Source organism: Camelina sativa, chromosome 3, assembly GCF_030686135.1.
Source record: "Camelina sativa cultivar CO46 ecotype springtype chromosome 3, ASM3068613v1".
NCBI lineage: Eukaryota > Viridiplantae > Streptophyta > Magnoliopsida > Brassicales > Brassicaceae > Camelina > Camelina sativa.
Window position 1 is genome coordinate 12,051,510 of NC_141882.1, and position 13,855 is coordinate 12,065,364.

General features: G+C 34.2%; 2 protein-coding genes and 1 pseudogene across 8 annotated transcripts; all 3 read right to left on the reverse strand.

The window, feature by feature from the left end:
- Positions 1-63: 63 nt before the first annotated feature.
- Positions 64-1,869, reverse strand: LOC104776901 (serine/threonine-protein kinase-like protein At1g28390 pseudogene; annotated as a pseudogene). Its single transcript, XR_015591781.1, has one exon. The product of XR_015591781.1 is annotated as a serine/threonine-protein kinase-like protein At1g28390 pseudogene (transcript).
- An 896-nt stretch (positions 1,870-2,765) lies between these two features.
- LOC104776902 (protein NUCLEAR FUSION DEFECTIVE 6, mitochondrial) lies at positions 2,766-5,060 on the reverse strand. 6 transcript variants are annotated; one of them, XR_766184.3, is made up of 5 exons: positions 4,581-4,851; positions 4,360-4,475; positions 3,469-3,510; positions 3,132-3,197; positions 2,766-2,925 (listed from the first exon to the last, which is right to left on the reverse strand). XR_766184.3 is itself a non-coding variant. In XM_010501065.3 (4 exons), the coding sequence occupies exons 1-3, from the start codon at positions 4,730-4,732 to the stop codon at positions 3,491-3,493; spliced, it is 288 nt and encodes a 95-aa protein (XP_010499367.1). In that variant the 5' UTR covers positions 4,733-4,839; the 3' UTR covers positions 2,766-2,925; positions 3,469-3,490. The 6 variants fall into 6 exon arrangements, 3 of the variants coding, with proteins under 3 accessions (XP_010499367.1, XP_010499366.1, XP_010499368.1); XR_015591788.1 differs by having other exon boundaries at positions 3,011-3,197; positions 4,581-4,841; XR_015591790.1 differs by lacking the exon at positions 3,469-3,510 and having other exon boundaries at positions 3,011-3,197; positions 4,581-4,801.
- Positions 5,061-5,891: 831 nt separating this feature from the next.
- LOC104776903 (uncharacterized) lies at positions 5,892-7,407 on the reverse strand. The gene has a single exon (XM_010501067.3). It carries the CDS (start codon positions 7,199-7,201, stop codon positions 6,170-6,172), a length of 1,032 nt encoding a protein of 343 aa, XP_010499369.2. The 5' UTR covers positions 7,202-7,407; the 3' UTR covers positions 5,892-6,169.
- Between the last annotated feature and the right edge of the window lie 6,448 nt (positions 7,408-13,855).

The following is a 13,855-nucleotide window of genomic DNA, read 5'->3' on the forward strand; positions in this document are numbered from 1 at the left end:
GGGACTTCAGAGATTTTATCTGTTATCTATAAGACTAAATAACAGCAGGGTTAGTTCCACTTCTTCACTAAAATTGGATCAATTTCATATATTTGCGTACAATGGTTGTATGGGAATGTTTGTGTATTTTGTAAACACTTTTTTTATATCAATATAATTGATTTGTGAAAAAAAAAAAATTCAGGCAACGGTCAAACAATATAGCTGACTTTTTTAAAAAAAAAAACACATTTAATATCTCTTCCGCGACGCCGTTTTGTTACTACGTACAATCCCCACCGACCTCGACTTGCGCAGCCTCATCTCCGCCGCCGCCATCGTCGTCACCGGTCTTTCTTCCTCGATAAGAACTCTGAGTGTCGCCACCGTCTCGTTATCTCCAATGTCTTCGTTTGGATCAGGTCCAACTTTCGCTCCCACTGATCTCGACCTCAGTACAAAATTCCGACGACGAAGCTGCGGCGGCGGAGAAAGCAACGTCTCCTCCTCCGAAACTATTCTCTCGTGTAATACATTACTATCCTTACGGTTCTTCCTGCTGCTTCCTCCTCTCACGATCCTCACATGGATCTCTTCCTTCATTTCTTCCTCAACCGCGAAAACGTTTTCCGATATTTCTTCACTCCCCCGCCGCAGACGATTCCACGACGGAGAAGCCTGAGATAGCTTCCTCACCGTTTTCAAACACTCCACAACCTCTAACATATCGGGACGCTTCTTCGCCGTCGATCTAACACACCTCGCAGCCAACACCGCAAGTTTCCGAATCACGGCGGAGTAAGGACGGTTCTTAATCTTCGGATCACAAACCGCGGCGAACTCGCCGCGTTTTATCAACGGAACCGCCCAATCAACGATACACGACGGACTATAACTCAAATCAATGGCTTCTCTACCGCTGATCATCTCCAACAACAATATCCCAAAGCTGAAAACATCGGTCTTCGCCGTTAGATCCGCCGGAGCTAAATACGACGGATCTAAATACCCCAGCGTTCCCGCCGGCGGTGTACATTTCAAGCGCTCGTCGTCGACGTTTCCGATCAAGGCTAATCCGAAATCTGCTAACCTAGCGTTACCGTCGCCGTCGATGAGGATGTTCGACGATTTAATGTCGCGGTGGATCACTGGAGTCTCCGCGGCGTGAAGAGCGTGGAGTACAGACGCGATCTGGAGCGCGTGTTTGGTTCTCCGGTTCCAACTGAGCGGTGGATGTAACGAACAACGAGAATGTAACTGATCGTAAAGTGTACCGTTAGGCATGTAATCGACGACTAAGAGTTTCGTTTTTCTCCGGTGGTCAACGCAGTAACCGATTAAGTTGACCATCCAACGGTGACGAACTCGTGTTAGGATCTCGATCTCGTTGTCCGCTTGATTCACGTTGTTAGTACTATTGTGACCGCCGGTTGTTGTGGTTGTGGTGAGGATTGTTCTCTTGACGGCAGTGAGAAGCTTTCCGTTGTCAAGAACGGCTTTGTAAACTCTGCCGTGGCTTCCTTTTCCTAGGAAGTTTCCGGCGGAGAAGCCGTTTGTAGCAGCAGCGAGTTCGTCGTAGCTGAAAATTCGGATTTTTGGAGGATGATGACGTTTCGATCGTCGACGAGGGTTCCAGTTGTAGGAATCACAGATCGCAACGGCGGATTCGCAGTTGCAAGAAGAGAGATAACCCATGGGAGAGATTTAGAGAGAGAAGAGTGAGAACGGAGGAGGAGCATGATTTGAAGAAGAAGAAGAAGTGGTGTGTGAGAGGTTACTGTTGAACAGCTTTTGGTGCAAGAAAGCAAGAGAAAGGTATAATAAGGTGTGAAAACAATTCAAAGTTGCTTTTCTTAATTTCAAAGTTGCTCAAATGATTTAATTTGTAATTTACTAAAGTTTTTTACGTATGTGTGTATCTGTGCATGAGTTAGTGAGTGTGTGTCTGTAATCATTTATTTCCTTTTTAAGTTTTTGATGATTTTCTAATATTATTTCCGGCTCAATGTATTGTTTGATTTGTGATAATAATGATACACTTTTTAGTAAGTAAAGATTTTTTTGCATGCATTATTATGATTGGATGATTCATCGCCGGATATGTTGGTGGATGATTGAAATCAAGAAACGTATAACAAATTCAAAATTTTCTTTTCTTTTGGCATGTGCTAAATGTGTAGCTATACAGAAGAACTTACAACAAAACAACCAAAAATATTACATATTTTAACTTTTAAGCTAAGAAACACATCCATAAGATTTTTTTTCTATTGAAGATGGTGGATGTAACATATCATTGGCCTCAGGAAATACTAGTACAGTTAGATATGATCATAATTTCCCACCTCGGACCATAGTCTATAATTTGTCTCATACGAAAAATGTATTTGGTCTAAACTGTAGATTTTAAATGGGACCACGCAGGAATAAGGATGAGAATGAGGAATTTGTACACACATTTACCCCCATTTTGGAAAAAATTTACATGACTTTCTTGTTCGTTTCCGAGTCACTGAAGTCAAGGAATCAAATTGTTTACTAAATTCAGCAATACGTGTGAACTCTACGTTCGTCACATGTGATGTTTTCAGGCTTTGACTACTGTGGCTCATTTAGTGGTCTTTTTATTTTTACTCTTCAAGTCTTAAATCTGGTATATGAATATGAATATCATATCTGTTGTTTTATTCTATATTAACATTGCCTCTTCAGTTTCAAGAGATATAATTTCAGATGCATATAAACTAGAAGGCGATGTGATGTAAGAAGTAAGAACCCATGTCAACTGATTCAAGAAATTCACTTGATATTTATAAAGGTAAATAAAGTAGTAAAAAACATTTGCAGGAACCACTTCTTATGGTTTAAGAATCAACACAAGTGGTCTAACAACTCTTAAAACAAATCTTCCTGGCTACTGCAATGGTGAGAAGAAGAGTCATCCATCTACAACAACAGAATACAAACACTCCATTAGAACTTTTCGACACAATTTGTGAAGGTAAAGCAGAAAAAAGGTAAACCTTGTGACCTAAGAGATGCGACTCGATTATTTATCACTTCTAATGGTTTCTTCTCTCTATAATCTGCCCTAAGATCAGGTTCAAGAAACCAAAAATAAAAAGAAAAAAACAGCTTCATTACACCACCACCTTGTCTTAGACTGCATGCATCGCTGACCTCTCCCCAGTAATTTCATCATACATCATCATTGCAATCTGAGTGAATACAATTTTGTATCAGTGTGATTTTTGTGCTAATGACAAGTGTTCTAGTCCCAGAGGTTCATAGAAAATATAACATCATGTCAATATTCCAAACATATTCAATCTCATTACCAACGAAGCCTATCACACAGAATCAACCACAAACTAACCCATTTTTCTTGGAGTTTTTTTTTGCTGAAGAAAATCCCTTTTTGAAAAAATCTATAACTATGATGGCAAAGTAAAAGACCTAACTCCTAGACCAGATGATAAATTGACTCACATCACTCTTGCTGATAGTTCTTTCATCTAGTCTCGTCTAGCCCTACAAAGAAAAAAAGAAAAAAAATTGAATTTTGGCTCAGTGAATGCAAGACATTGGATAATTGGGTAAAAATATGTAGAAAAGATACCAAAAGACAGACTCTGGTAAAGGTTACTGATACTTGAGTATTATGCTATCCTTCAATGCAGAGTATGCTAGGGAAACATTGGATACAAAAAAAATTTGCAAAAAACAAAAAAAAAGGACTTTTGATCCTAAGAACACCAAGATCTCAAGGGCATAGACCTACGAATAGTAATACTGGGACAAATCCAGACAAAAGGAAAGTAAAATCCCATAATCAAATCTGTGTTATAAAGGAATAAAGCTAACTACCCATCAATACTGCACACACAAATAAAGCTCAGAGGTGCCAGAGAAGTGTAGAACTAGAAGTATTCATGAACTCATCCAAAAAAAAGCCACATTCACTACACTAACACAGTCATGATCCACAACAACAACTCTAAACCTAACCCCACAACAACAACCAGGACCTTGTTTTGTCTATCTACAACAACCGGAACATGGAAAAATCGTCAAGCATATGATGGATATATAAGAACCACCACATGACCAAATGGATCATTACCACTATTATGCAACAAACTGAAGAATCAAGTCAATTGTTCTAATCAATAATCATCACTATGATTTACATCTTCAACTATAGGTTTCTTCATACCAATCCCTCCACTACAAAACATTCACCTAAAAGACTAGACTATACAAAAGTGACATTTTTGATTAAAAGCTTAGTTGGTGCATTTCAATCATCGGACGAAGAATCGCAATACGAAGAGAGAGAGAGAGAGAGAGAGAGAGAGAGAGAGAGAGAGAGAGAGGTACCTTCAACGATCCAACCACGGCGTGAAGCGGAGAGCATCGAATTGAGCAAAGCTGAAGCAGTGGCAGTGTGGTAAGGGAGCATCGTCTCCACGCAACAGCTCAGCTCCACGGGTGATCTTTCATTCCAAACAAAATTCGCAAGTTAATAAAACTCAGAATTGATTACAGAACGAAATTAGCGACAAACTCAGTGCTCTCTGGGTTAAGAGAAGATTTTTCACCTGAAAATGCGGTTTGAAAGCGGGCTCTGTTTAGGCATCCGAAACGCGGAACGTGCCGATGAAGGCATAGGCTTGGGTCCGGTGGAGAACCTAGACGCGGCGGCGGATGCTCGGCTTGCGGCGGAGCGGAAGACTGACCTGGCGGCAGACATTGAACGATTCAGATCTTTCGATTTGGTTTTTTTTTTTTTTTTTTTTCTCTTCTTGGAGAGGAGAGAAAGAGATTAGGGCTTTTGGGAAGGGTTTTTGGGTAAGGGATTAGATGCAGCTGCGCTTACTGGAAGCTTGGTGGAATTGGTTGCGGATAAGTGACACGTGTCAAATCACTAGTTTAAAGTTTTTGGTATACAACATGTACTAGTATTTTTTTGCATGTTGGAATATTTTGAACATTCATAGTTTCACTTGCAGAACCTGGAATTTTTTTTTTTAAGTGTCACCTCAATCTATATAAAGTATAAACTAACGAACAGAAAACACACACACACTGTTGTTTTAGCTATGAATTTCACGATTAGCACAGAAAAATATGTTTAATATACTATATACTAAAATTTGTAAATATTTGTGCCGGCATGGTGGTAATATTTTTACTATTTAATAATTTGATTTCTTTTAGGAAAAAGTTAATAAATCCAGAAAAGGAAAAAAAGGGGTTATAATTTGTGCTTTATGTTGGCCGTGATTAGCGGAATTAGGACTTTTCTTTTCCTCGTAAAGACTCGAGAGAGTGGATTCTTGTTGCTTAATGTTAAGTGAGTGCCTTTGGAACTGTCGTTGTCTTTTACTTGTCCCGGCGTTTCTCTTGGTCCTTTCCAGGCCATATTACCCCATTACACTAAATTCTTATTGTATACTTAAGGACTACTACTACTTAAGGAGACTATATACGAACGTAATAAACGTGATTGAAGGTAATAAAGGCTAAATTGGTTAATTGGGTTGACAGCTTGATATATAGAACTGATACGACCTGTGGGTGGCAAACTGGCAACTGTTGATGCACCCAACTAACATTAATAAGCCACATCTTTGAGAAGATTTTTGTGGCGTCGACAATGTGTTATTTTTCGATTCTAATCTAGTGGAGTATATGTCTTCTAGATCCATTAAAATTAAATATTTGTTGTGCAAGTAATTATTACTTTCTCTTTTGCACTTACGCAAGGAGGAGGAGGCATCTTCATGTCCCCCCATTACAATTGTCACGTTTGGTCCCATTTTTAATAATGGAGATCCATACAGTCTTTAACTAAACTTATTAAAAATAAAATTACCAAAAAAAGTGATTAAATTACCATAAGAGAATAATAACATAAAGTAGCACCATATATATATACTAGTATCTTTCTTTTCTCCGAATAATATATGCAAACGCAAACATCAAAGTTCAAAAACCCAATAAAAAAGCAAACCCACCTCAACTTAAAAAAACACAAACCCCTTTCACTTTTAATTTGTTGCAATGATAACAACGATATAGTTTTGACTAAACAACGATAAGTAATATAACTTAGTTGAAAATAAAAGAAAGTGCTTCTGAAGAGTGTAGCTAGTAGTCTTGAGAGGAAATCAAATAACAATCTTCATCAAGGCTTGAGCTGATTATTAGTGCCTTGCCCCGCAACAAACTCCTCAGGCTGTTCGTTCTCCCACTTGGAGTTGTATGGATCCTTAAAACTGTTCTCCTCGTTGTTGTTGTTGTTGTTTCCGTACGAATACGATTGCTGGTCGTAGTTAGTCTCGGTCGCCGGAGATGAATAGAAACCGGCGGGGCGTTTGCTGTGAGGCTTCCGGTAGTAATGGCCGTGGTTTCTGGCGTTGTAAAGGTCGTAATAGTAGCTACCTTTTTCCATGAACCTTGTGTCACTCATGCCTTGCCTCTCTAAATTGTGGCTGTAGCCTTTGTACGGCGTTTCACGTTCTAGCTCTGTCCCGTAAGCGTTAGAGTTGTAGAAACTTCCCTTGTTGTCTCCATTGTTCTGAGAGAAAGACTCTTCCTTCACGTTTTCATCGTACTTGTTGTTGTTGTTGTTGTTGTTGTTGTTGTTGTTGTTGAATTCTTCATTGGCGTACTTGTTGTTGAACTCTTCCTTGGGGGTTTCATCGTACTTGTTGTTGGTGTTGAACTCTTCCTTGAAGTTTGTATCGTACTTATTGTTGTTGTTGTTGTTGAACTCTTCGTTGTTGTAACCGTTGCTGCCGTAGGTCTCTGTATCCTTCGGGTACTTTTCGTCATAGTTGTTGAAAGACTCCTCAGTCTCGCTCAAGCTTGGAGTGGAGAAAGTCTTGCTGTTGACTTTGTCATCGTACTTGTTGTTGTTGTTGAACTCTTCTTTGTTGTCATTGTAAGTGGTCTCGTGACCATACAAGCCATAGCCGTTTCCGGACTCGGGGACAAAGGTAGGATCTTGTTCTTGCTCTTTCTTGTTGGGGATGGATTCATCTACTGTTGTTTTCTCGCTGGTCTCGAGAGGGATAACATTGTTAGGGTTTTGGTCTTTGGGAGAGTCTCTGTGGAATTTCCCAAAGAAGTAGCTATCTCTAGCATGGATTTGAGTGGAGAGAAGAATAAGTGTAGTGAAGAAGAAGAAGAGGGGGCTTCTAGTGGAGAAAGCCATGATGTGTGTAGTAGTGTGATAGGGAGAAGAGAAGGGACAATTAGATATTGTGGGTTTATGGAGAGCTAGTGTGAGCTTATATATATTGAAAGATCCTAAGCTGAGGCTTTTTTTTTCTTTGTTCTTTTTACTCTTTTTCTTTAGAAATTGTGGACTTTTTTTTCATGTGTTTTAATTTGAAGTCGTTAGGTGGAAATGGGGACTGGATAGGTGATAATGGTTGATGGTGGGTCCTTGAGGATGAGATGATTTTTCAAAGAGGTAGCTCAGCTTTCTTGCCTATAAGATTAGTTTAACAGAAAAAGGTAAATAACCATTTTGGGTTGTTAACTTTGACAAACAACAATTATCGACTAGTTTAGTTGAGGTGATCATCTCATGAGAACATGGATCGTATTTTAGTTGGTTTGTTGAAAACAAATATGGACTAGGAATAGACAGGGATGCTTTTGTTTTTTCCCCTTCGTTCTTGTCATACTGTCATTGTTGCTGATCAGCAGCTTAGGAGTTAGAACCAAAATTTAAGTCCTATCATAAAAGTCTTTCATATTGTTAGCATTAGTTGGAAGTTACATATTTTTCAAGAAATCCAAATTTATTTGTTTTCATATTTGAATTGCATTAGACTAATTAACTTTCAACACGATTTTTTTAAAAATGTAATACATCTAAGTATATAACCCATGAATCAATAGTCAAATTAAGTTTATAAGTTACCCAATTGATATGATACATTTTATACATAAGAAAACTGTTAATGCATCAGGCTCAAATTGCACTAGGCCAATCCACATGGTTATTACTAAAACTTTCATAGTATCTTAATTTTATAGTCTTAAGTGATAAACATGCATGCATACATTTTTTTTTGTCAGTATTTCGAGAAAACATGGAGTAGCTAGAAAATTGTGTGTTCTTTATAAACATTATTCTTCTTAATTAAGCCCCCTAAAAAAATCGACATAATAGTGTCAAGTTGATAATTGAATAGCCTCGAGATGCTTTCTTATGTAAAAATTACTTTATAGTTATGTCTCCAACTTTCCCGATCTTCAAGCAAACTTCTATTTGATTATTTCGGATGGTCAGACAAAACCACATTTATATAAAGCTGATTTGAAATGCTCCAGTAATCTTTATTCATCATGTACTACTCGTAATCATTCTTGCTTTATCCTACGACCAAACATGAATAATATATATCGGGCCATTTGGTCCGATCAACATTAACATCCAAAGAAGAGACAATTCAATGCTATCCAAACATCAACATTATATGTGAATAAACATCAACATTAACATCCAAAAATCAACATTATATGTGAATCTGTTATCCAATGCTGTAGGAAAAGGCAATACTCCGATCTTTACATTAAGAGTTTCAATTGTTCAATGGCGATTGTAAGTTGCAAACCTAAACAAGACCTAACAAAGATAATTATTTTGCATTGAAAACTTTAGCAACACAATTCTTCGGCGAATAAATAAACCAGTTGTATCATTGGAGCAATAACGTGTTGTTTCAATTTAATTAGTTAGTGGGATATGGTAGGAGTGTCGATTGGGCATAAACTCCTGTATACTAGTAAAATGTTAGAAAAAGAAAAACGGATGTTACAAATTAACCCACTGCTGGCAGTTAACTTTTTTTTTTCTATATACTTTTTTCTTGAGCAAAACATTTTCTATATAATAGTTATGAAAACTTAATATTTGGAAAAATATTGTATCATCGGACGAATTATCATAAATAAATGTATTTAGGTGCGTATTTCATAATAAATTGCAATAATTTGAGGATGAAACTGTAACCAAACAATAGATTATTAATTATAAAAAGAATAAGATCATTTACCTAATAAATTTGGTAATAACCCAATTTGGAACGAGTACTTTGAGAATTTTGGGTATTTTTAAAAATAATTAGATAGTTTTTGAGAATTATAATTTATTTTTGGATAATTTCGACTAACTAACTAAAATCAGCGGAGAATTCGAGTCTCCTGTTTATTTTTTTTACTGAATCTCTATTAGTAAACCTTTTTTTTTCTCTGAAAACGAAAAATCAAAAATCCCAATCTTAGTCTCTTCTCCGCTTACACTCTTCTTCGCTTCGTTCGTATCTTACTCCGAGAGCTCAGTCCAACATTAATGGCGACCAACTTGCAGCATGTGGATCAGCAACTCAATCAGCTATACCTCCTTGATCCCTATTAATAAACATTTTCTAATGAGTAATACATGCACAATAATTCAAACTAAAACCGAATTAATATATAATATATAGATTTAATATCGATATTGTACAAATACTTATTTTATATATTTAAAATAATACGGTTCTAAAATAATACGGTTCTAACTCATTTTTTCAAATTTAAAATTTATATGAAAAAACAAAGTTAATACTAAATTAATATAAATGAAAGAGATAAAACTAAACAAAATCATGAAATCATGTTATTAAACTTCATCGAAAATTTGACAAAAAAAAGAAAAAAAAAACAAAATCAAAAATAATTATGACACAAAGTCTCGTATTGTTCCACCATCAGCAGTGTCCAGGATTAACTCATTTTATAATTCATCATCACTGTCTTTATGGAAAGCCAATATGAAATAAATGAGAAATCATTATTCTAAAAACTTAATAAATATTTTTTGGTGTGCCAATAAACAGAAAACAAATAGAACTAAAAATTTGATGTAACATGCAAAAGAAATTATGATTAAGTCCGGACTATTTATGGTATTACAATGAGAAATAGTGGATGTACAACGAAAATGGGTAATTCATATAATAAAAAAGATTGCATTTAACCGATTAAAAAAAAGGTTCAATATGTGACATGTAAAGAACAATATGAGATCGATATTTTGAGAATTTTGGAAATTTTGAAAAATATTTTGAGAAGTTTTGAGAAGTGTAATTTCTACTAACTATATAACTTAAATATTCATGAAGACTTTATATATTTCGTGAAGTAATTAGCTATTTTGGAACAGGTACTTTCAGAATTTTGGTATTTTTTGAAAACAGCTAGATAAATAACTAAATAAAATTAAATATTCAAGAAGAATTCGGGTATCCCATCTAAAATTCTTACACAATCTCTATTAAAAATATTGTATAACAAGTAATTATTTAAAAGAGAACGATCAATAAACAGAAAAAATTTCTAATAGATATAGGACGAGAGGAAACGAGATGGGACATAATAAAACGAGACATGATGGATAGAGACGTGTTTCCCGTTCCAAAGTAGATACGTCTAGGTTATAGACGCGTAATAATCCAAATTAAAACCAAATCAAAATATGATATTTGGATTTTATATCAATATTATACAAATACTTAAATTATATATTTAAAATAATATAATTATATGAAAATATTTTGCCCCTACTGTAGCACCAATACCTAGTACAATAAGTCAGGGCGAATGAGCCATCAAAAACATGAACCATCGAAATATTGAATTACTAGATGATACCCCGTGCTACAGCAAGAGATTATATATTTTGTTAGTTAGTTTTTTTTGTAATTTGCATTTTTGTAATGTAGTTTTTTATTTTGACTTATTTTTTTTGGTTATATAGTGTTTATTTGTATATTTGGAGTTATACAGTAAATTGGAAATCCTAATAGAGTAAGTAGTTTGTAGAATGTAGTTTGTAGAATGTAGCTTTTCACGTAAACAGACACACCGCAATATTAGATAGTAGTTTTGTAAGAAAATAGACATTCCGCAATATCGGATAGTAGTTTTGTAAAAGGATAGACACACCGCAATATCAGATAGTAGTTTTGTAAGAGAATGAGTTTTTCTTTATTTTGGTTTGTTGTCAAAAGAGGAGAAGTTGCTTGTTAAATTTTAGTTTGAGATATTTCAATGGTTAAGAAACCATTGTATTTATAGTGAGATTATGTATATTTAGGTTATTATTTAGCAGTTAATATTTGATATATCAAATCCCAGAAATATTGTAAAAAACCCAATTTAATTTATAGTTTGATAAAAATACCTGTTTTAACGGGTTTAACTCAAACTTTTTATATATTTTAAAAATTTTTAAGAGTAAAAATATTAATATTACTTAAATATTTTATAGACTTTCAATATATTATAATATTTTAAACTTTCGACGGAGTTCAAATATTTATAATAATTTAAACATTCTATAAAAATTTAAATATTTAGAATATCTTAAACTTTTTTTTAAAAACGTAAATATATTATTTTATGTTTACTTTTAAAAGTTTAAATATGCTAAAATATAGAACCAAATTAAACTGTTAAATTTGGATACCTGATAAATCAAGCTTCCTGATCATTTATACTCAAAACATATTAGTCATATATTTATAGTGATTATCAACCATATTCCAAAATATTTAGTCGATGTGGGATATACAATACACTTTTTCTGTAAATTAGTTTACAACTTTATATATATAATTTCTGTGTTTTTTATTATTTTCATCTATACTAATCATAATTAATTACTATAATTTCGTTAAGGAAATATTGAAAATCTAAACTAAATGATGATTTGTTTTTATTTAATTGTATTTAATTGATTTGTTGTTTCCGTAAATATCTCACAATATAAAAGCAAATCAAATTAGTTTACATATATATACAATTTCGTATTTAATCTATTGATTATTTTGGAAGCAACAAAGTCACAATTGATAAGTATTAAAGATTTCTCATTATTCTTAATATTCATAATAATTATAGGGATTAAGTATGGTAGTAGTTAATATTTGATATTATTAAAACCATTAAATACTCTGATACCAGTTTCCTTATTTATAGGGATTATAACTCTGTTTGGTTGTGTGTTTAACTATTCTTGAATCAAATAATATACAAGATCCGGAAATTATTAATCCGGAGAACAAAGAGATATGCAAATTTTTTTCTTCTATTTTCGGATCAGAGAGGATCCGCGTCCCGACCCAGTTAGTTTCAAGTAATCGACCCAAGGGTATAATGGTCATTTAGATAAATCGAAACTATAGGTTAATTTAATTAAATTAAGTGATTCTCTAATCATTTTTAATGAAAAACGTACTAAAACAAAGCCATGGTCCAATTTGAGTCTAGTGAGTATTTCAGCTTTAATAGAATTGATATCCAATGGTTTTGCAAATTTGTTTTTTTTTGTTCTTTCTTATAAAGCAAACTAAAACTTGCTCGTCCTTCCTCTGTGGTGTGATTTCACTTTGTCCGAAAAGGAGAAAGAAAATATGATAATAAAAAGAAAAAAATAACAAAGAGGGGAGAAATTGAGAGGCGAGTAATAATGCGAGGATTGAGGAAGGGTTAGTGGGATTGGGGCAATCCCACTGATCACTATGGAGACACTAATACACATATCATGTGACCCTAAGCCACTACTCTCGCGCTAGTCTCTATTGTGTGACAAAATTTCGTGGCTCTAAATTTCGTCGTTTATATAGTATATTGTCTTCATCATACAAACTACAATAATACACTTCTAAAACTTCTAAAGACATGCAGTCAAAAATTATATAAAATATCAAATTTTGTTTCTCGGTAATTAGATCTCTTTGTAGAAGTAATATACATGAACAAAAAGTACTACTAGGACTTATGAAAAAGTAGTAGTTAAGAAATACAATTGTCAACCGAAAGATGAAAAAAAAGATAAATGTCACTAAATAATTTCAACAATATTGAGTAATTTGCGGGAATGTGTACGAGAGAGTAGGTATTTCTCGTTTTCAGACATTGAGAGACATATCAAAGAGCACTCCAACCATTTAAAAAAAGCTAAAAGGATCATTTAACATAAATTAATAAAAGCTGAAAGGAATATAAATGAGAAGAATAAAGTATCCGTAGTTTCTTTTATACATATAAATAAGAGAAGGATACAATGAAAATAAAAAGTAACACCATTCAATAAAAGGGGTAAAAAAAAAAAAGTAGCAGATTTTACTTATGGTTTGACCCCCAAAAAAAAAGTACAAGAGTAAATGAAATTAATCAATCAAAGACTCGAAAGTGTTGAGAGAGACTTTGTGGCGTGACTAGCGGAAATGGGACAACAAAAGAGGTCGTGTGGTGGGAGTGGTAGAAGACTAGAGCCGTGTAGGACCTTGCGACAACTACAAGCAATCTTCTTAGAAACCCATGCTACATATAACTAGTCAAATTATAATTTTATTCATCTATTAACTTCAATGATTTTGTTGCCTTATATTATAGTATCTCTTTCTTTTGATCCGCCAATTCAATTTTTATGTTCAAAGCCAAACTCAGACCTATCACTTCTAAAAACCTGATTGAGAATATGTAACATTAAGAGGATTGATTGTGTTACTTTATTTAATGGTTTTATAAGTTAAGAAATAAGGTAATAATATGTTGTCTTTATGATAAGAGAGGTTGATCTTTCATACTACTCGTTTCACACTACTAATGAACGAGTGATCAAATCTTTTGTACAAATGGGATTTCGTAAGTCTTGCAGAGAATGTGTAAGAGATTATCTATATCATCATCCAGTATTGTGGTCTTCCCGCAGATTTGTCCATGTGCTTTTTTTTTTTTTGTCTTTTTTTCTCGATTTAACCACAACACACCAAACCCTACGGGCAGTAGTAAGCCTACCGCTACT

Excerpts from the sequence above, each read along its gene's own strand:
- LOC104776902 (XM_010501065.3), bottom strand. The coding sequence starts at position 4,732 with ATGTCTGCCGCCAGGTCAGTCTTCCGCTCCGCCGCAAGCCGAGCATCC. Across the intron at positions 4,476-4,580 it reads CTTTCAAACCGCATTTTCAG|ATCACCCGTGGAGCTGAGCT; the intron begins GTGAAAAATCTT and ends TTGGAATGAAAG. Across the intron at positions 3,511-4,359 it reads CCGTGGTTGGATCGTTGAAG|GGCTAGACGAGACTAGATGA; the intron begins GTACCTCTCTCT and ends TTTTCTTTGTAG.
- LOC104776903 (XM_010501067.3), bottom strand. The coding sequence starts at position 7,201 with ATGGCTTTCTCCACTAGAAGCCCCCTCTTCTTCTTCTTCACTACACTT.